Raw genomic sequence first — 22051 nt, forward strand, 5'->3', positions numbered from 1 at the left:
TTGGTAGTTGTTTAAAAGCAAAGTTTGCAGTTCAATGGAATCTAATAATCTGTACAAACCTCCTAAAGAAGTGAAGCTTGGATGTTTAAAGGAGGGAAGGTGTGCGTAATACAAAGAACTGCTATGATGGTTGACGATTATAAAGCCAAAGTTTGTTCTTTTAATTTTTTATTTCTTTGTCCATATTTTAGAAAGAGAATTCATATTAATTTTTATACTGAAGTAGTGGGGAAAAAAGACAAGAATTTGTTTGATTTGCATTGTTTTAAAAACTGAGATGTTTAAAAGAACACTCAGGTTTTTATCAAAATCAGTAATTCGACTGCCTGATCGTGAACTACAAAATTTTCTTTTTGAGAATGAATTTCTTTTCAAAGATAAGATTTTTGAAAATGCTGAAGTAACATTGAAATTGACATTGATTCAAACATTACTGACATGGATGTGCCTATAAAACAGTAGATGCTTATCATCGAGATACGAGTGAGAAGTATGGTTCTGTGCTCACCAATGTCCCAAACAATGTTAATTTCAATTTCAATGTTACTCCTGCACGACTAAGATTTTTTTTATAAAGACTATTTTCCGTAAGCCTTTAATAATCAAATCTTAATAACTTCTATTTATATTGTGATTTTATTAAAATAAATTCAGGTAATTTCTTAGTAGAAAATTCATATGCACTTACTATTCAATGCACATGTTTGATGTTTCACCACAAAAAATACTCTGGAAAGAAGCAGTGGGCCTACAAAGATAAAAAAGAAAAAGTGTGATTTGCGAACATTGCAACACCACAACCTGAATAAATAGGACATTTTTAATAATTTAAAACTTTTTATTATTAATTAATAATGAATTTTTTATTAAGATGGCACGACTGCTCCAGATAAGCACTGATGTGATTGATGGAGTGCACACCTAACATAGTTTTGAAACTCTACTCAACTCGGTTGACCTTGAGGCGAAGTAAGTCGATAACTCATGAGTTACTCAAACAAGTAAAATAAAAATATTTTAAATTTATAAATATTAAAAATAGATTTAATATTTTAGAATAAATAAAATATATATTTTTAATAAAATAAATAAACTATGTTAAAAGCCAATTCCCTCTTTTGATAATTTCCTAGTTGCAATCAATAGGTGGAATTCATTTTCTTTTGATAATTTTCCCTGGCAATTAGTATTTCCTTCAAAACGAATACCCTACACGTAAAAAGATAGAGAGCCAAGAAAGGAATCACATTAACTGATAATTCATAAATATACATAAAAGATTACATCACACACAAATACACAAATGTACCCTAATAAGACACACTAAACCAATCACCATATCCCTCAATCCACTGGAACTTACTAGTTTTACACTTCAGACCAAGGAGCATAAGATGAAAGAAAAAAAAACAAAGAAAGAAAGCTCTTTAGATATGAGCTCATTATTCTAGACATCTTAATAAACTGAACTCATATGAGTTTCCTGGTCGACCCTCACATGACAATCTCTGGCTTCAAAATGCTTGACTTGATCTCCTTGTGTGGTAGGACAACACCCCCATTGCTGTAGATCTCATCACACACGTGCACATCTTCTCCAAGAATGGTCATGTTCTCAACACGAGCCCATTGTCCAACGGTGGAGTGCCGCCCGATGATGCTGCCTGATATGCAAGCATGGTTTTTAATGCGAGCCCCACGCATTATAGTACAACGCGAGAGTCTCACACCAGACTCCACTACACATCCTGGTCCGATAGCGACATCCGGTCCAATCAAACAACCCTCTCCAATCACAGCAGTCTCATCAACAAGAACATTACCAACGATGTGAGACCCAACTGCTAGTTTGGACGAGGATTTCTTGCGTAATGAGTTCAAATATAGTCTCAGGCCTGTGATGTAATCTTTTGGTTGTCCAATATCCATCCAAAATCCTGGTAGGACCATTGCAAAGAGCTTTTGTTCCGCCGCAATCTTAGGAAATACTTCTTTCTCAATGGAGGTAGGCCTCAATTGGATTCGATCAAGGACAGATGGATTTAACAGGTAAATCCCAGCATTGATTTTGTTACCCACAAAGATTTTTGGCTTTTCTACAAATTTCTCAACCTTCCCTGTCTTCTCTTCCATAACCACCACACCATACTTTGATGGCTCATCCACCTGGTCAAAATGAACATTTCAATCACCCACTTTATCTCTACGTTTCATAACTAATGAAACATGATTTCCTCTACAAGAAACAAAGATGGGATAGTCAGATAATAAGATGAAGCAGATCCAAAATTACCTTGGTTACCATTATGGAAGCTTCACCTCCATGAGCTTTATGGAATTCGATCATTTCTTTGAGGGGGTAGTCACTAATAACATCACTGTTGAGGACAAAAAATGGCTCACCAGATTCATCGATCAGCTTATCCCTAGCTAGAGCCAATGGACCTGCAGTGCCGAGTGGCTCAGTCTCTTGTGAGCAGGTTATCTTAATCCCAAGCTCCGTCTCAAATTCCTTCAAGAAGTTCAGCATCACCTGCAACTCAAGTATTTCCCCACAAAAGGTTGTTATGAGAATTAGCTATAACAATACTTTATCAGAAGGCTGTGAGGTGGTGGAAGAGAGGAGTGCTTTGTTTTACCTCTGGTTGGTAATTAATGGCCAAAACTACTTCAGTCACCCCAGTAGCTTTAAGAGCTTCAATCTGAAATGAATTCAAAGATACAAGTAACGCCATGTTAATTTAGAGATATTGATCAAGTGATCATTGAACACGAAACAGAACCCACAAATTTATATTTAAAAATGAAATACTTTGACCACAAAACTATCAAAATAGATAGAAAGGAATTAAACCTGATGCAGAATCATGGGTTTGTTAGCAAAATCAACAAGTGGCTTTGGGACGCTGAGCGTCAATGGCCTCAACCGCGTTCCAAACCCTCCAACGAGAATAAGTGCCTTCATTGTGAAATCCTTCTGTTCCTGTTGATAGAACAAGCAAATGATAAGAAACAGTAATCACTGATTAGGTGAGACACTCAAATCTAAGGTGCAAACTTATCCCTGCACCCTATGATATTTATGAAGCTCAAGGGAAGAGAGATGCTCCTTTACGGAACTCTGACATTTGTTGAACTTAAATCGTGAATAACATGTCCATGCTCATCTGCTGCAACAGAAAGTGAAGAACGCCGGGCAACAAGGGGAAGCGCCAAAAGCTTTATACAGGTGTCAAGATACGGGTTATAATGCTAACAGTAAGCCGAAGTGCATCTGTATCTTTTAGCTCCAAGAAGAGTACAAAATCCAGCTAAACCACAGCTTGGAATTATAAATGGGAATCTACAAATCCATCGAATTTCCTTCGGGTTACTTCATATAGGACACAAAGGCTTAATTCTGAACCAATTTACAGGTAAACTATGAGGGTGGTAGAAGTGGGAGCTAATTTTAAATAGATCACAAGAAGTATAAAAAGCAGTAATTTTTAGAGTAAAACTCTTCCGATTATTTCTGCATTAAGATGGGTTTCTAAAATATAGCAAGAAATAACAATTTCCATGATTATGATTTAAAGCCCATAAATGCAAATTCAAATTATTTTGAGAAATTACTAGAGATGCCAATTATTGTTTCAGCTACAATTTGATCTGAGAATTAAAATATATTTCTGTTTAAACTAGGGTTATGAACTAAGCAGATATGTACAAAAAACACCATAACAGAAAATAAAGGATCTACCATTTAGATTCTCAGAGAATCAAATCAAATAAAAAACTCTGTTGAAGATTAATAAAACCTCATAACAGATCTAACTTTATTAATAAAAAGAGAATTGTTAATGAGGCCATAAAATCAAGCTTCATCCTTGATATTCATTTTAAAAACAAACGCTCTGAACATGCTAAAATAATAATTCATGATCAAGCTCCCACAAGATCAAATCTATCCACATTACTAGATTCCACTAGCCACAATTCAAATTAGATCACTGAGTCTTCCCAAAAACTTCACTTTGATCATCCACATAACAGAAATTTTAGGGAAAAAAAATCAGACTGAGGGAAAAAGACGGAAGAAAGTGGAGCCAAAAATACGATTTTTCCAAGAATTTAGATACCCAACACCTTGGAATACAGAATCAACACTCATGTATATTTTGACTTTATTTTCCAAATTATCCTAAACAATATTAATAGTTCTTATCATATTATCCTTGAAAAGCACACTCAACCAAACCATTATTTGCTATATCTTTCCAAAAGCAACCAGTCCCATGTGCAATCAATCGGGGTATTTTTATCTTTTACACTAAGAAGAGCCCACCATTAATTATAAATTTGCAATCTAACACATGATCTACCTCAATGTCTTATCAAGTGCACGGCTTGCTATCTGACCTCACTATGCCATTTGTGTTCATGGTCACAAAGCCGGAGTATGGGTTTAAATCAATAAGGAAAAACTTTGAAAAAAAAACCTAAAGAAAAAAAGACACAAAAAAAAAAAATTGATAAAAATATATGTTAAATATTATGAAATATATATATAGGGGTGCAACTTGGACCGGTTTAAATCGAGAACTGAACTAAACCGAGAGCTTTGGAGTGGTTTAGTTTGTTTGGAACAAATTACGGTTCGATTCCAAGTTACGAAAATGGAGAATCGATCAATTTGGCTCGATTCTCTAAACAAGCTTGTATACCATTTCTTATTTCGTGGAGTTGACCTATGTCGGTTCGATTCCAATTTGACCTCAAACCGAACCAAGTTGAACCCCTAATTATATATATATATATGGATAGCGTTATTACGACCCCTATTACGACTCACATTGCGACTCACCGTTTATCTTATATGGGCAAAAATGTTTGGAATGGGTTGATTTTTTGTGAGGATGATCTCTGTGATGATCATCCTGGCAAAAAATCATCCCATTCCAAAACTTCTAACCCCATCAAAATTGATTTACAAAAATTGGACGGTCTAAAATTTTTCAACTTGTAAACATGAGGTTAGAAGTTTCATAATGAGCTGATTTTTGACAAGGATGATCTCCTCACCATAGAGATCGTCCTCACAAAAAATCAGCCCATTCCAAATATTTTTGCCCATATAAGACAAAACGGTGTGTCGCAATGTGAGTCGTAATAGGGGTCGTAAGAACCCGACCCTATATATATATGGAAAATATTCAACACCCTACACTTTACCCTACGCTTTACCAAACGTGTTTTGTCCTATATGAGTTAGAAGTTTTGGAATGGGCTGATTTTTGGTGAGAATGATCTCTATGATGAGGAGATCATCCTCCAAAAATCTGCCTATTCCAAAACTTCTAACTCCATCAAAAGTTATTTACAAAAATTGGACGGTCCACGATTCTTCAATTTGTAAACTAGTTCAAAATGAGCTGATTTTTGAAGAGGATGATATCTTCACCGTAGAAATCATCCTCACAAAAAATCAGCTCATTCCAAAACTTCTTACCCATGTTTTGAAAAATGTTTGGCAAACTTTAGGACTACTATATATATATATATAATGAAAATTCATAAAGTCAAGTTATTATCATTAAATCCCATATTTTTACATTTATGAATCACAAAACTCTATTATGTATCAAATCTCACATTGAACAAACAAAAAAATGTTTAATTTTTTTTTCCATGTGAAAAAAAAAATGAGAATAAAATGGTGTTTTCTGTTACAAATGAAAAGGTCGCATTTTTTAATAGTCATAGATGGAATAAGCGTTTTAAATGCATTTTTCTTTTTCCTTCAAAAAATCAATGTTTTTTTGTTACTATATTTGTAACCCCACATATTGTCCTATTTCTAATTCAGTAATAAAATGACTGTGATATTGGCATAATAATTATATCACGCTTATAAATAAAATTATTAGTAAGCCATTTTATAATAAAATAAGATTATACGTGAAATGATTTTATTTTATTTTTAATGCAAAAAAAAATAATAATAAAAATAAAATAAGGGTGATGTAATTATTATGTAATAAATATTTTTATTATCATTTTAATAAATACTTGGGAAATAAATGAAATGGATATTTAACAACAACCAAAAAAATTATTCATATTTATAAATATATAATTATACCAAGATCAAATATCCTTACTTTTGTATTAAAAAATAAAATGTAACGGTGAATTTCATTCATTTTGTCTCAATATTTGTACCTCATAAACTACATATTTAGACGATGATTATCCCTCCTTTTTTGTCTTATTTTTACTTTCTCTTCCTAAGAATACCCTTAACTTTATTGTCTTTTTCTCTTCTAATCCCTTTAAAAAATACCTTTATAATTTTTTATATTTTATATTATTTTTTTCTTTTTTCTACCCCTAAATCCCAAAGAGGATGTCCATGACGTAAGCACGAGCAAACTCTAGTAATAAATATATTTTAATAATATTTTTTTAAAATCAAAGTTTTGGAGGATGTTAACTTACAAATTAAGCATTGGAGGTTAGACTTGTTTTTTATTAAAGGTTATATAACCACATCATTTATTTAAGATTGGGTAATTTTGAAGTACCACCTCAAAGTTTAGTGAAAATAAAAGATCCATTGTATATTTCAAATTGATGGCATATCCCTTGGCATGAGTCTTCCCTGAGAGATTAAAATGCCTTCGCTTTCATTTTTTGCAGAAAATCATTGATTATTCCCTTAGAAACCCATCTTCTTCGAGATATAATTATAGTATATTGGAGTATTAACATAACAACAGTCCCAATAAAATTGCAATATTTGTGTATCTCTTCGATAACTTATCATTCAATGATAGGCTTTTATGTGAAAGTTTAGGGGGGAAGTAGGAAAATAGAACAAAAATGTAATACCAGCGGAGATAACTTCTAAACAATAAATATTTATAAATATTTCTTGTAAGGCTGTAATTTTTTATTTTTTTTAAATCGTTATTTTAAGAAATTATTTTCAAAATTCAAGAAAATGGAAATACATCTATGGCGATCACATCAATGCATGCTCGTACACACTTCCACATCAAGAAAGTGCGACGTGAAGTCCAACCTTGAGGTCACTCCAGCATGACTCTATTGAAAAAAAAATACTTCTTACGTTATAAGCTTTGACCTCTAATACAGCAAGCAATGTGGGCGGATGGAGCATATATTCATATTCGATTCTATAATAGAATATCCATATTTGATTATTTATCTCATTTTATCAAGGATATCCATATCCATTACTTATCCAACTTCTTTAAAAGATATCCATATCGAACTCATAACTGAATTTTGAGTTGATAATTCATATTGGATAATATATATACCTCATTGTGTGGACGATGGAGTGGCTCTAAATTTGATTTAGATAAGTACGTAATTGTGAGCTTACCGTTTGAAACTTGGATATTCGGATATTTGGGTCAGATACCTAAAACAAATTTTGATCGTGTAATTACAGATAATTTTACCTGAATTCTTAATCGGATAACCCTGACCCAAATAACTAATGAATTGGGTATCCGACCCATCGCAACTTCTAATGGAGGCCCTACTTTATATGCATCAAATCATTTGCATTTGTAAATGATTAGTATTGTAAAATAAAAAAGGATTTATTGTTGGCAGGTGTTTATCAGACAAAATCATTTCTTGTGTTTGTTTGATCGTGCAATACAAAACTTTTTGAAGTGATTTCTTGTCAAAAAAGAATTTGGGAAAAGTTTAATTTACTAAACCTCATTTTTCAACATTGTTTCTTGTCAAACCGAATTGTGGGAAAAGTTTAATTAACTCACCAAACATATCATTTTCAACCTTCTTGTCGAAATGAATTGTGGGAAAAGTTTTATTGCTGTTAGGTGGTTATCATCTTGAGATTAAAGATGAGAGTAAAAATATTTAACTTTGAATTGAAAAGACAGTGTATTTTGAGAAAAATTGATGGTTTTTGGCAAGATGTTGAAGTTGAGGGCATTTGAATCATTTTTTGCTAGTTTCAAATAAAAGACTATGGTCAAGGGGTATGCCTTGCACCCCTAGAATTATGTTAGTTTTGTATGGTTGTTACTGTTAATAAGGTTAAATAAATAAAAAAAATCAATTGTTTGAAACATTAAGGGTATTTTTGGTAACACTTTTGAAGTCTGGAAACATCTGAAGTCTAAAATTAGAAATCGAACATAAAAAATTTTCATGCAACGTCCCTTATCATTGGTTCAAAACTTTTGAATTTAAATTTTGAAGTCTAAAATCTGAACTGAAATAAATATAAATAAAAATAAAGCTTCTGAAGTTTGACTTTTAAAGGTGGACCACCTCCATTTCATAATGAGGATTAGTAGTTTCCATGGTTACCAAGAATGGATTCAACAATTATTCGATACATGGGGGTTCATTTGATTTGGACAAATACACTAAATTTTTTAGGGAAAAAAAACCGGGAAGTTTTCAAGGATTATTTGCATAAAATTTTGTGTTTGGAATCTTTCCAAAATCCTATCAACTTTTGTTTCCTAAGAATTCTAACTTGTTCTTGAGATTTGGATATTAAAGAAGATAGAATCTGGAGGTTGAAGGGGTGGGGGAGCGATTAATCAACAACTTACTAATTAATTCGTCAATTTAATAGACTAGTTTCTTATTCGAAGATTTTTTTACTTTTTTGATAAAATACTTTGAAGTTTGCGAAGTGGCAAACCCAATGCTTTAAAATTTAATTGAACTTGTACTCCGACTGATTCGATTAATTTTCTTAATATGGGTAGTTTAAAAAATCAATCAAGTATATTTTGCAAAAGTTACTAAACAAGCCATTTTAGTTTTACATTTACAAAAATGGTCATCTATCGATTTCATAACTATTTGTTTTTACCAAGACGGTACTATATTATAGAGTCATATTTGCTATTTACTTATTTAACTTTTCTCTTAAGTTGCATTGAACTCTAAGTCAAAAATGTAAATACATCAAATCGTTCTCGTAAAATATAAAATAAAATAAAATTGGATATATGGCCATTTTCATAAATATTAAAAGAATGATTAGTTCTATAATTTTGGTAAACTACATAGCTCCTTTAGTATTCGAGAGTTTAAGTTTTTACACAACGACTGACTTAACCGTTTCAAAATACCAAAAAAAAAAATTGAAATGTTTTTCTTTAATATTTTTACAAAGACTACGATGTTTATTGTATAACAATTTTTAAGATTCTTTGCAAAATTTTTAATAACTAAATCTTTATGGTATATACTTAATGTTATCTTTAAATGGAAATAAAGAAAAAAATAGTATAAAAAAAAATTATTCATATATATTTAATAAATGTACATATCTAATAGGAATTACGGTTAATTTTACATTTAGTTAGAAAAATGTTTAAGAGGTGATTTTTGGAAAGATTAGTGGCTAAATGAATTTAAAAAAAAAAAAAAAAAAAAATTGAAATACTCTAATTGATGTCGAATGTGCATATAATCATAGATTTTTTTTCTTCGACATGACAAGGAAAAACATTTATGATTTTGTACACATCGTCATCCGAAAAAAAAACCCCAGAACTTAAAGTTTTGTTTGGTTTTCACTTATGTCATTTTCAGCTTCTGATTCCATGGGATCTGCAAAGTTGAGTCAAAGCCAAAGTCGTAGGGTTGCCACTTGGGCAGTCTAGCTCGAACTTAGACTCAACTTATAACAATTTTTAAGATTCTTTGCAAATTTTTAAACTAAATCGAAATAAAGAAAAAAATAGTATAAAAAAAAATTATTCCATATATATTTAATAAATGTACATATCTCTAATAGGAAATTACGGTTAATTTTACATTGTAGTTAGAAAAATGTTTTAAGAGGTGATTTTTTGGAAAGATTAGTGCAAATTGAATGTAAAATGAAAAAAAAAAAAAAAAAAAAAGTGAAATACTCTAATTGATGTCGAATGTGCATATAATCATAGATTTTTTTTCTTTGACTAACAAGGAAAAACATTTATAATTTTGTACACATCGTCATCCAAAAAAAAAAACCCCAGACTTAAAAGTTTTTTGTTTGGTTTTCACTTATGTCATTTTTCAGCTTCTGATTCCATGGGATCTGCAAAGTTGAGTCAAAGCCAAAGTCGTAGGGTTGCCCACTTGGGCAGTCTAGCTCGAACTTAGACTCAACTTGATTGATGAGGGAGCCTGAGCCGAATTATGTAGAAAATGAGTTGAGCTTGGATTAGAACTTAGAATATCTCAACTTGACCTCAATTCAGATTGAGGGTTCTGACAATCAAACTCAACCCGAACATGATGTTATATATTAATATATAAATATTTTTATATTAGTAATATATTTTTTTATTTAATTTTTATTCCATCTTATTATTATGACTTGTGGACAATTGGATATTATTAATGCGAGCATCTGTTTTGTATGATTTTTCTAAATATTCTCTCAACGATGGAGTTGAAGGTTGTATGCAATTTTATGTATTAGTGCTTTTGTTTTTGCTAATCAAAATGACAATAGGGTTATTTTACGAGCTCAACCAAATCAAACCGCCCAAAATTACTTAATTCGGACTAATTCAAGTTGAATATGATTTTAGAAGATCAAACTCAGGTTGAGATCGGATTAACCGTTATGCTACTTGGATTTACCCTCCAACCCGCCTAGGTTGCAACCCTGTAAAGTTGTAATTACGAACCTAACCAAAAGAGAATCAACCCCCCAAAACCCCAACGTGGAGTTTCAACTTCCAACAACTTGATAACTTGACAAGTATCTCAATATCCAACGTCTAGTAACAATCATCATCTATCGAGATACGATAATTCTAAAAGATCGAGGACCATATGCGTTCGACCTTTTAAACTACACGTCGCTACATACTATTAAGCCCAATGCCAACTTTAGTATTAGGCCCACGGCCCACCCCCAATACGTAATGATGGAATTTCATTGGTGGAACTTCACAACTTGAAGTTCCGAGGGGTAGCGAACTTCACTTGATCAGTTTCTCATAAGCCCTAGATGGAAGACCATAGCACATCAGATTCCCCCAAAATCTCTCTCTCTGAAACATTCATGGCGATCGATAGCCTTCAGAGACCTGGTTCAGCAAATCAGAACCCTCCACAAACAAACAAGCTGAGATGGGGAGAGCTTGAAGAGGACGATGGAGAGGATCTCGATTTCCTTCTTCCACCTCCCATGGTGTTTGGACCAGATGAGAATGGCGTCAAGAAGGTCATCGAGTACAAATTCAACGATGATGGAAACAAGGTTAAGATCACTACCACAACTCGGATTCGAAAACTCGCCAAGGCCCGACTCAGCAAACGTGCCCTTGAACGTCGCTCTTGGGCCAAGTTTGGTGATGCCGTGCATGAAGATGTTGGTAGCAGACTCACCATGGTTTCGACTGAAGAGATTCTCCTCGAAAGACCTAGGGCTCCTGGTTCGTCTTCTGTTCTTCTATCAATTTGTTTCTTTTTTTTATTGTTAATTTTAGGATTCTGGTTATTATCTTATGATCTCTAATTACATTATTTGAATTTATGAAACCAAATTCTTGAATCCTAGATTGCATTTCATAAGTTGAGAAAATCTATTATGTTGCTTGAGAAATCCTAATAATTTGATATAATGTGAAATTTCAATATTTTTCTGTTGGATTGAGGATTTGAAAGTTGTTTTAGACAAAAGGAAAAAATAAAATAAAAAATTCAATCTAGTTTCTGATACAACTTCCGTGGTCTCGAAGGATACGAGGAACATTTTCAAAACACTTTGTCAATATTTCTCTTGAAAGCCACACAATTTTTTAAATTGAATTAAAATAGTGGAATTTTTTGTTGCACAATGCAATTCATGGGTCAACTTGATGGAGCCTTTTCTCAAGTCATTAAGTGGATCTCAATCATGCAATTGTGATGTCTCTCATGTAGATCGAACATGGTGGCTGTAAAGTTTATATGGTTTGAGATAGCTGCTCTTAGTTTTTGGTGCTGGATGGAACATAGTAGCATGACCCTTATATCGTTGGGATCTTTTCATGCTAATAAGTTCTTTTTATATTAATAAATTTGAAAAAATTAATGATTTTTAAATAAATTTATACTAATACAATCCAAGTTTAACTAGTTTTGATTATTATGGAGTTTCATTTGTAATTTTTATACCATTCCTCCATGCCAATTCCCTCTCCGAACCTCCCTTCCTAATCCCTAGCCTATACTATAAGGCGGCTAGCTACTCATGTGTGATTATGCTGGTTGCGTCCTCTTCTGTTGGTGCAAGGATCCCCAGTCATCATAGGTGCCTGCCTCTTATCCGGCTTATGATCCCACCTATGGTATTGGGCCATCAGCAGGAGAGCTCACCCATAAATGGTTTGCTGACTTCCCACTCGCTTTGCAATGACAACAAATTTTTAACGTGGTAATTCTCCTAGTTTTAATGTAATAAATGGTTAGACTTTTATTCAAGAATGCAGACCATATGGAAAATGATACCTTTGAAGAAACTTTAAGACCCCAAACTACCTTTGAAGGAAAAGAAAGATTGAAAGAAGAGTATGTCTCAAACTGTGATTTTGAAGATTTTGGACCATAGGTGGGATTCTATTTGTAACTCTTAGTTCCCTTTGTGTTTTTGTTATTTTCGGGTTGGCTTGTTTTGTTTTTCTTTTCTCTACCTTGTATGGGGACTATCTCAGCATCCTTTTATCTATCTTCTTTTTAATAAAATTGTTACACTTATCCAAAAAAAAGTGAAAGGTGATCACTTAGATTCACAGTTCACACCCTCTGTTCTTCCTCCCTAGGACACACGGGGACAGTAAAAACTAAATAAGTGAGAGATGCCATCATATAAAGCTCATATCATCTCAGAAACATTTTTTATTCCCCTTCCCAACCTTAGAAGCTATCTCGTTTTGCGAAAGTTGTTATTGTTCGTGTTTGGAGATATAGCTTTACCAACCATTCCCGGTAGGATTAGTTCTCAGGTTATCGGTCTTGGGTTGAGATATATTTGGTATATAAGTGATTATTATTTTAATGCTTTATGCTTACTTGTTCTATCTAATAGGATTTTGATCAATAAATAAATCCTTTCATATTCTTGCTTAACTGCATTTTTTTAATCGTAAACATGGTTGAATGATTTGGGTCTAGTTTTGCTTCTTGATCCCCTCTTGCACATTCTACCACCAACTTCTAGATGATATTTCATAGCCTACAATACAATTAACTGTTTACTGATCAAAAAAATAAAAATACAAACAATACTGATTGGCTGATTTTTTTTTTTTTTGCTTCGTTAGTTTCTGTAATTTATATATTTTAGTTCCTCCTTTTACCAGTTTTAGATTTAAGCTTTGTAATTTTCTAAACAAGCGAACTGCCCACAGGTAGCAAAGCAGAAGAAACCAAGGTTGCTGGAGATCCCTTGGCACAGCTCGGGAAAGGTGGTGCTGTTCTCATGGTGTGCAGGACTTGCCATAAGAAGGGTGACCATTGGACATCCAAGTGCCCATACAAGGATCTTGCTCCACAGCCCGAAGGCTTCATTGACAAGCCTGCTGCACCTGAAACCACTGCGGCTGCTTCAGGCTCCAGCAAGGGAGCTTACGTGCCTCCGGGCATGAGACTCGGTGCAGAGAGAACTGGACAGGAGATGAGGCGTAGGAATGAAGAGAACTCTGTCAGGGTCACCAACCTATCAGAGGACACCCGTGAGCCCGATTTACTTGAGCTCTTCCGTACTTTTGGTGCTGTGAGCCGAGTTTATGTTGCCATCGACCAGAAGACTGGCATGAGCAGAGGCTTTGGTTTTGTCAACTTTGTAAACAAGGAAGATGCAGAGAGGGCTATTAACAAACTCAATGGGTACGGTTATGACAATCTCATCCTCAGAGTCGAGTGGGCCACACCTAGAGCAAACTAGAAAATCGTTTCACCTGGAATTAGCTTTCAATGATATTGGCTTAGAGTTGTGATCCAATGTCCGTGGGTAAGGTGCCTTTACTTTTGAATTTTGAATGATGTCAACTTAGACACTGGCTGTTGTTTTTTGGTTTGTCAAGTTTTGTTATTGTAAGACTGCTAAGAATTTTGAAGAGTTGCCTAGTTTTTTTTTTTGAAAAGTAATTTTGAAGAGTTGCCTATATTTTGTTATTTTCATGATTTAATCAACAACATTTAAAATTGTGATTTAATCACAATTTTCACATTTTTTGTCACTATGGATGGGATAACTTATTTTCTTTTATAAGTTTTTAATTTTAATCCCCTCACTTGCTCTATATAATATTCGTTTAGTTTCCTCCATTAAAATGCTAAGAGGTCCAGTTGTGTTGTGATCTTCCCCTTTATTTTGTTGGATTTCAAACCAAAGCATGAGCTGAGTCACTATATACTTTGAAACAAAAAGATTACAGACTACACATGAGTTTATATTTAAAACCACTAATATATACAACAGACTCTAACAAGAACCGCAATTTATTTCAACCAAATAACCGAAAATATACCACAAAACCCAATCTAAACTCAGATGCTAATATCAAAGAGATGGATCACAGCTAGAATGGATGTCAAAACTAGGCCTCCATCTCCTCTCCTGACTCGATACTCATAATATACTCGATCTCCTCTGCTACTTCTTTCATAGAAGGGCGGTTTTGTCTCTTTTCCTCCAAGCAACCCAAAGCCAGAAATGCTAATGCCTTCATAGTCTCTAATTCAACCTTGCTTGCTCCCTCCATTAGCATAGGATCGATTGTCTCCATCAACCTCTCCTCATCCAACTTTCGCTGAACATAAACCACCAAGTTCACATCATCGGACCCTCTCGTAAAATCTATAGCCTTCTGTGAAGTCAACAACTCCAATAACACAACTCCGAAGCTGTAAACATCACTCTTATCCGTTAATTGGTAATTCCGATAGTATTCGGGATCCAGATAACCCAGTGTTCCCTGTGCACAGGTGGATATATGGCTAAGATCAGTCTCCGCCAATCTCGAGAGCCCAAAGTCAGAAACCTTCGCATTAAGCTTCTCATCTAGAAGTATATTGCTGGACTTGACGTCTCGATGGTAAATGGGGGGCACTGCAGAGGAGTGAAGGTAGGCAAGGCCTTCAGCAGTCTGATGGCCAATACTGAGACGTCGACGCCAGGTCAGTGAGCTCCGTGTGCCTGGATGCAGCCCATGTAAATGCTCGAAGAGAGTCCCATTGGAGATGTACTCATAGACCATGAGGGGTTGCTCTAGTTCAACGCAACAGCCAAGGAGACGGACAAGGCAACGATGGTTGACTTGGCAAAGAATTCGAACCTCGTTGAGGACTTGATCAGTGCCCTTGGTGTTACCGAGTTTGGCGCACTTGACAGCTATTAGAGTGCCATCATTTAGTATACCCATGAAGACATCACCGTAGCCTCCAGAGCCAAGAAGGCAATCTTTGGCGAAGTTGTTGGTCGCCTTCTTCATCTCTTTGCCTGTAAAGACCTTGGATGACTTGCCACCACTGTTGGCATTTAGAATTTCTTCTCGCTCCTTTGTTAGGCGGTCTTGTGCCTCTTTGATCTTCCTGTGCCGTTGGTAGACAAGGAAGCCTACGAGGGATGCAAGAAGAATTGCAGCTACTCCAGATGTTAAACCTGTCAAAAATTTGTATTCCAAGGGTATTACGGTCAGTCAAAAAAATTCAGATAAAATTAAATGGGAAATTTTTGTATATGGTTGGGATGTGTCCGTGTTTTCAAACTTATGACATGCGCGCCTTGCTTCTAGAAGACCCACACAAAATGACTTAAAGACCGGGGTAAAAATTCTCGATTTTTCTTATAAAAGAAAAAGTCAGTCATCTTCAACCTCCAAGTAAAAAATCTTACAAGACCTTTGATTTTTTATTTTTTATTTTTCAAAATCCATTGTTTTCAAACTCTTTTAATTTTTTTTATTAATTAAAAATTTATTATGATCAATTTACCTAAAAGCCCTTCCTTGTTTTTGAGGTTTAATGGTGAAGCACTAGCTCTTTTTTTTTATAAAAAAGATCATGAAGTTCTTTGCAAGAGGTTAAAGATGAAGGTTTTTACGCCATTTTGTGTTAGTCTCTTAGAGAGGACTATAATCAAGGGTATATCAACATTTTGATAACAGAGGGATGGATGCCTCAAATATTTACCCAAAATAAGGCCATTATGGTATGATTTCAAGTGTTTATGGTAGTGTGAGGGCATAAAAAAAAATTTATGAACTCACCTGCAATGAGTGGGGTACGATTCTTGGAGCCATCACAACCTCCTGGATTTTGACACGTGACAACTACACAAAATCAAACGATGTTAGATGCAACAAAAAAATATCAAACAGATATATATATCAATATCTCCAATGAGATCAAAGGGATTCATTTTAGCAAAATAAAAAACTTACTGAAAGCACAAGTTCCGTTGATTGGGTCCCACCGATATCCATTGTTACAGAAGCATCTCCTCTCTCCAAGAACTACCGGATCCGAAGTACAGTTCGAATTCGACCCGGATTCGCAATCCGTCTGCGATTGACACAACGGTTCCCTTGGCGAAACCCACTGTATCTCCAACCCTGGATTAGGCCACCTATTAACAGGCAACGAAGGATCCAAATTCACGAAACTTCGGTACGCTCTACACCCAGCATTCCGAACCCGGATCCGATACGAATTGGTTGACCCACCCGCCCGAAATGTACAGCAAATTGGAGAGTTCTCACAAGCTGATGCCTCTGTTGTATCATTTATATAGGTATGACAGAGACTTGAAGAATTACAATTTAACGGTGATCCCAATATCGTATCGGAACAGTTCAGATACAATATAGTGTTGCTGCTCGTAACGTTGAAAGGGAGTGTCTCGTTGAGTTGGATCCCTTCGGATCCTAAATCTGTTGAAACACATGTGTTGGGAACTAAGTTTGCAGGTTGGATCACGAACCGTTGGATATCTGGGTTGATGGATGTGATCGCGTAGGAGGATCCGTTGACTGCATCGAATCTGAGTGCACCTGCGTCGCACCTTATCTTGTAGGATTGATCACCACAGTCTGGTCCAGTGCTTAATGGGTACGGTACGGGTGTGGAACCACAATTTCCGCACCGTGTTACGGCCGTGGTGCATCTGGCGCATATTAGCAACGTCGCTATAGTGAGCAGAAGAGGTGTTAAGTGTTTCTCCATTGGAGAGAGAGAGAAAGGGATTTGCAGAGGGAGGGGAGGGGAGTGGGTGGTGGGTTCTTTTTATGGATGAAAAATATTAGGGTGGTAGTTGTCAAAGTTACTGCATGACAGGGTTTCTTTTGGAAGATTGCATAAATTAGATATAAGAAAATGCTGGAATGACACAGAGTTTTAATGCGATTCTCACAAGTCTGACGTAGGATGTGCACATAACCATAAATATTTTTCCTCGTGATACAAGTAATAATTATCTACGATTATGTATGCATCTCCACGTCAGAATTGTGAGAATCACAGTAAATCGTTTGTCACCCCAGCACGAAGTACAAGTTTGACCCTTTTATTTATACATCTCCAACCCATATTATATTGCCTGTTTTGTTTGACTTTTGATGTTGACTTCTTTCAATTTATTTTTAATTAATTAAGAATGATGGTGAATTGGTGATTGCGTGACTGATTGGGCTTTGCCAATGGTTTATTAATGGTGGTGTAGATGTATTGGTAGGGCCCTTAGCTTTCTAGGTGTGAACAGTTGCAAAGATCGAAATGAACGTAATCTCTATTATTGATCATTTCTTTACTTTTCTCACCTAATTGGTATGAGAATCTTATATATATTTTTGGAAGATTATGATATCTATATAAACTATAAAGTATAAACAATTAATAAGAAAAGCTCAAAGACCTGTATTATGGTCTGCCAATTGTAATTGCCTGGTGATTTTCTAGGGAAAAAGAATAAAATTTGGTCAGATTGCTAAATATAGATAAGTGGGTCCCAGCACTGCCAGATTTGATGGTTGGAAATACACCAAATCAAATAATATACCTGACAAGGTGCGGGTCCCACACTTATTTATGGGTAGCGGATTGTAATCTTGAGTTTCAATAGGTTTGGTGGCCCACCAAAATCAAGTGTCGTAGATCCATGGGAAATAAAAGATATTTGGCATATCTTGAATTTGATTTTATCAAGTTTAACATATGTGGAGGTAATTTTTGTGGATGTCGTTTCTCTGAGTTTGTTTCCTTTCGTTTCTTATAATCGTCTCCGTCCCTTATTCCATAGAAACTCTTATACCTAAGTCAATTCTAGAGATAAATTTATAAATTTTTTTTTTTAGATCCCTCCTTTTTTCGTACCTTTCTCATTGTGGAACATTTTATTTATAGTTTTTTTTTCTCGATTTCTTTCTTTAGCATGTTTCTAATTTTTCCTTATCTTCGTAGAATTATTCATTTGATTTTCTCCTCTTTCTTTGGCTTAGATTTTATCGTCTTGTTAAGGATCCCTAATATTGTGGGATTTGTGACGATTATTAGATTTATCTTCTCCGACTATTCTGATCTACCATTCTTTGATAAGGTTTGAATACATATCGTGTCATGTGTCCCTATTCCAAGACTGATGAATTTTTCCTCTACAATATCTACTTATATATCAACATATAATAAGATCATCATAATTATGTTCGTCATCATTGTGGAGGTGGGAAAAAAATGCTCAATTATGGAAAGTTGATTTCTTGATCAGAGAAAAAATTCAATTCCCAAGAAAAGTGAAAAATCAACCGATCTGCTAAACTGGAGATTAGGTACTCGATATCTTCGATTCAAAGAGAAAAATACAAACGAGGATTCAATTATTTGTCACGGTCGTGTTTTTTCGTAGAAAGTTGTAACTTTTTCTTTAAGAATGAAAGTTAGGAATAATTGAAGAATTTGGACCTTTGTAAGGTTGGGCATTCCTAACATGTATGTGTAATAACTTCTCTAAGTCATCAACTTTGACTCCCCTAGGCCCCAACTCTGCTTCTAAAGTAGTTGTGGTTGTGGAACATTACCTAACACCAAATCAACTGATGGCAAGTGGCATGCCCTTCTTGAACCTATTGTATCTTTTTGATAGATGCACACCAAATATCAGCCCAATCCATTAAGGGTATGTTTGATTGCATGGAAGGTGACTTTTCATGGAATTTGAAATCCATGAAAAAATAGTGGTGGAAAATAATTGAAAAATCAAATTTTAATATTTGATTTTACTTGGATAAAATCATGAAAAAAATATGAGAAAAAAGACGAAAAAGAATGAGAGGAGAAGGAGGAAAAAGATGAGAGGAGGGGAAGAAGAAGAAAATGGAGGGGGAGGATGTGGCGACGGTGATGGTGGCGATAGAGGCAAGTGAAGAAGAAAAAGGGACAACGTGGTGGTGACGGTGGCGACGAAGGTAAGTGAGGAAGAATAAGGGAGAACATGGTGGTGGCGATGGCGACGGCGACAACGACGAAGGTAACTGAAGAAGAAGATGATGGAAAGATGAGAAGAGAATATGGTGATGGTTGTGACGGAGGTGAGAGATGGAGAAGGAGAAGAAGAGAGAGAGAGAGCGAGAGAGAAGGTAGTCAGAGATGGTGATGACGGAGACAACAACGACAATGATGACGACGATGGTGATAACGATGAGATTGGTATGATGGTGGTGTTGGTAAGAAAGAAGAAGATATGAGTGGAAAAGAAATTGGAATAGAAAATATGAGTGAATTTTTTGATTGAGGTAAAATATGAATTTCTATTTTCATGTGCAATCAAACATTTAAAAAATATCATTTATCATAAAAATTGATTTTTCACCCTATTTACCATATGCAATCAAACATAAGGATTACACATGAAAATTGATTTTTCACTCTATGATTTCGAGTATCATGAATATAATTTTCTCCATTTTGGGCCAATCATTCTCCATTTTGGGCCAATCATTCATAGACAAATAACAAACCCGAGGAAGAATGCCACGTGGCATAAGAACATCTACTACTATCCTTGCATCATTCTTGTGTACTTCTCTGTGTTTAATTTTTTTCCAACTGGCGGCTGAAATGGACAGATAAAAAACGTATTCCCTAGGGATTAGTTTACTGAGGACTTCATGCATAATCTCGTTCCATCTCAGCCGTTTCTTTAAGACAAGAAAATAGTAAGGTCAACAGCTAACCGTCAAAAGTCAAGTAGAGTGAGCAATAAAAGCGAGAGATGGGCGAGTCTTTCTAGAAGATGTCATCCCGTACGGAACTTCTCCAAATTTGGGGTTTCTTACAAATCGTCCCCAGCAAAATACTTGAAACTAAGACGGCTTCAACTGGGTCAATGAGTTGACAATTTGCATTTATGGTTTCTTACAATTGGCAGATGAGTTGGCAGTTCAGAAATCATCCCTGCAAAATACTTGAAACTTAAATTTCTACAAGTAGGTCAATGATCCTGACTTTTGACATTTAAGTCCAAGGTCACTAACTAAAAAAGATTGGTGGTCCCAATAATGAATGACACATGGCATTGAGGAATTTCTATGAGCTGGAAAATCCTCTATATTACTCTGTACATGTAAGTAAACTCGGATTGTAGAGATCTTATTCCCTCTGCCTATGCAGAGAACTTTTGCATATTTAATTTTCAACTACTCACATTTCCATTAAATAATGCAATTTAACGTAATTTAATAGAGAAGATGCACCTCGCAATTCCACGCCTTCCTTTTTGGATGTTATTCTTGGTCTTATGACCTACTATTTTACTAATATGTCATCGAAAGGCATCCAAATCCTTCAAACGTTGGGATGGATAATTTCAGATTCTCAAGATTGAAATGTTTACAAGAGATTATGCAAAGTGTAGGAAAGTTAGACTAAGATATTACTAGTCCTAATTTGGATTATAAAAATGTACCTATCTTAATATTTAAATTTAATATAATCAAAGTCATTTTGATCAACAATCAAGAAAATTGCATTGCACACAGGGGTGAATTTATAGTAGAGGTTGTAAGGGCACTTGACATCACAAGGATTTTCAAAATCTATGGACTTTTTTATTTTTGGTGGTTAATAGTTGCATATTAGTATAAGAAGGGTTTCACGGGATTTGAACCTAATACCTTAGGAGCAACTTCTACAAGGTCTTATCACTTAGCTAAGTGGTCCTCCTTTCAAAGTTTATGGACTAATGAGTTATTGCGACAAATTTTAGCGACGGAGAAAAAAATATGTCATTATTACGTTTACAAATATATTTTTTCACTTTTAATTGCCCCCAATTTTTTTTTTTACTCTTGGTTGGTTGCCCCTATATGGGCAAAATCCTGGCTTCGCCTTTGAATGCAAATCCTTGAAAACAGGATGGTTATTGTTCAAAATTACAAAAGTATTATTTTCTACTATCTAATATTCATGTACCCTTTCATCAATGTTTTAATTTATAAATAATCCCCTTTTGACACATGTGCATTTTCACATGCCACCTTCTAGTCAATTATAACATGTGTATTCAATATATCATAGATTACATTCAATTATATCCCATCAACGATTTTCATTAAGAAATATTTCACGTAACATTTTCTTTCAAAAAATCTTATATAAAATCATAAATCTGATGCTATATCTTAAGATCTTAAGACTATTGAAGGTGTCACTTAGTTAAGTGGTGAAGGCTTTAGGAGAGCGATCCTAGGACTTAGGTGGAAATCCAATTGAACCCACTTTCACCTTCATAACCATTGACCCCTTTCTTACTTAGTAACTTTAAAAATAAAAAATAAATAAAAAATTCTAAGGACTCTTGATCATCTTTCATGAGAATCACAATCATCTTTGGATCAGCATGAGGTGGGATATGATCACATGACCTTTTTTGGACGGCTATGATGGGTAAGTCCTACTAATTTTAAATGGCAAGTCATTGTCCTTCAAATGGCAATAATACAAAAAGAAGAATCATGATAATTTGACATTTTTTTCTGTATGCTCCCTTCACAAAATTATAGAT

At 34.7% G+C, this 22051-nt stretch overlaps 3 protein-coding genes across 5 annotated transcripts; 1 reads left to right on the forward strand and 2 right to left on the reverse strand.

The window, feature by feature from the left end:
- Window positions 1-1243: 1243 nt before the first annotated feature.
- On the reverse strand, window positions 1244-3483 carry LOC147399638 (mannose-1-phosphate guanylyltransferase 1-like). Of its 3 annotated transcripts, none has more exons than XM_086445089.1 (5): window positions 3121-3483; window positions 2855-2983; window positions 2640-2702; window positions 2294-2533; window positions 1244-2166 (listed from the first exon to the last, which is right to left on the reverse strand). In XM_086445089.1, the coding sequence occupies exons 2-5, from the start codon at window positions 2963-2965 to the stop codon at window positions 1495-1497; spliced, it is 1086 nt and encodes a 361-aa protein (XP_086301215.1). In that variant the 5' UTR covers window positions 2966-2983; window positions 3121-3483; the 3' UTR covers window positions 1244-1494. The 3 variants fall into 3 exon arrangements, with proteins under 3 accessions (XP_086301215.1, XP_086301214.1, XP_086301216.1); XM_086445088.1 differs by having other exon boundaries at window positions 3071-3483; XM_086445090.1 differs by lacking the exon at window positions 3121-3483 and adding an exon at window positions 3076-3094.
- Window positions 3484-11023: 7540 nt separating this feature from the next.
- LOC147399639 (uncharacterized) lies at window positions 11024-14138 on the forward strand. The gene is made up of 2 exons (XM_086445093.1): window positions 11024-11447; window positions 13404-14138. The coding sequence occupies exons 1-2, from the start codon at window positions 11075-11077 to the stop codon at window positions 13937-13939; spliced, it is 909 nt and encodes a 302-aa protein (XP_086301219.1). The 5' UTR covers window positions 11024-11074; the 3' UTR covers window positions 13940-14138.
- Window positions 14139-14424: 286 nt separating this feature from the next.
- Window positions 14425-17267, reverse strand: LOC147399640 (Protein kinase family protein). The gene is made up of 3 exons (XM_086445092.1): window positions 16440-17267; window positions 16266-16328; window positions 14425-15658 (listed from the first exon to the last, which is right to left on the reverse strand). Exons 1-3 carry the CDS (start codon window positions 17218-17220, stop codon window positions 14595-14597), a joined length of 1908 nt encoding a protein of 635 aa, XP_086301218.1. The 5' UTR covers window positions 17221-17267; the 3' UTR covers window positions 14425-14594.
- Window positions 17268-22051: the final 4784 nt, after the last annotated feature.

Source organism: Akebia trifoliata, chromosome 6 (assembly GCF_017979445.1).
Source record: "Akebia trifoliata isolate Shusen 1 chromosome 6, ASM1797944v1, whole genome shotgun sequence".
Taxonomy (NCBI): domain Eukaryota; kingdom Viridiplantae; phylum Streptophyta; class Magnoliopsida; order Ranunculales; family Lardizabalaceae; genus Akebia; species Akebia trifoliata.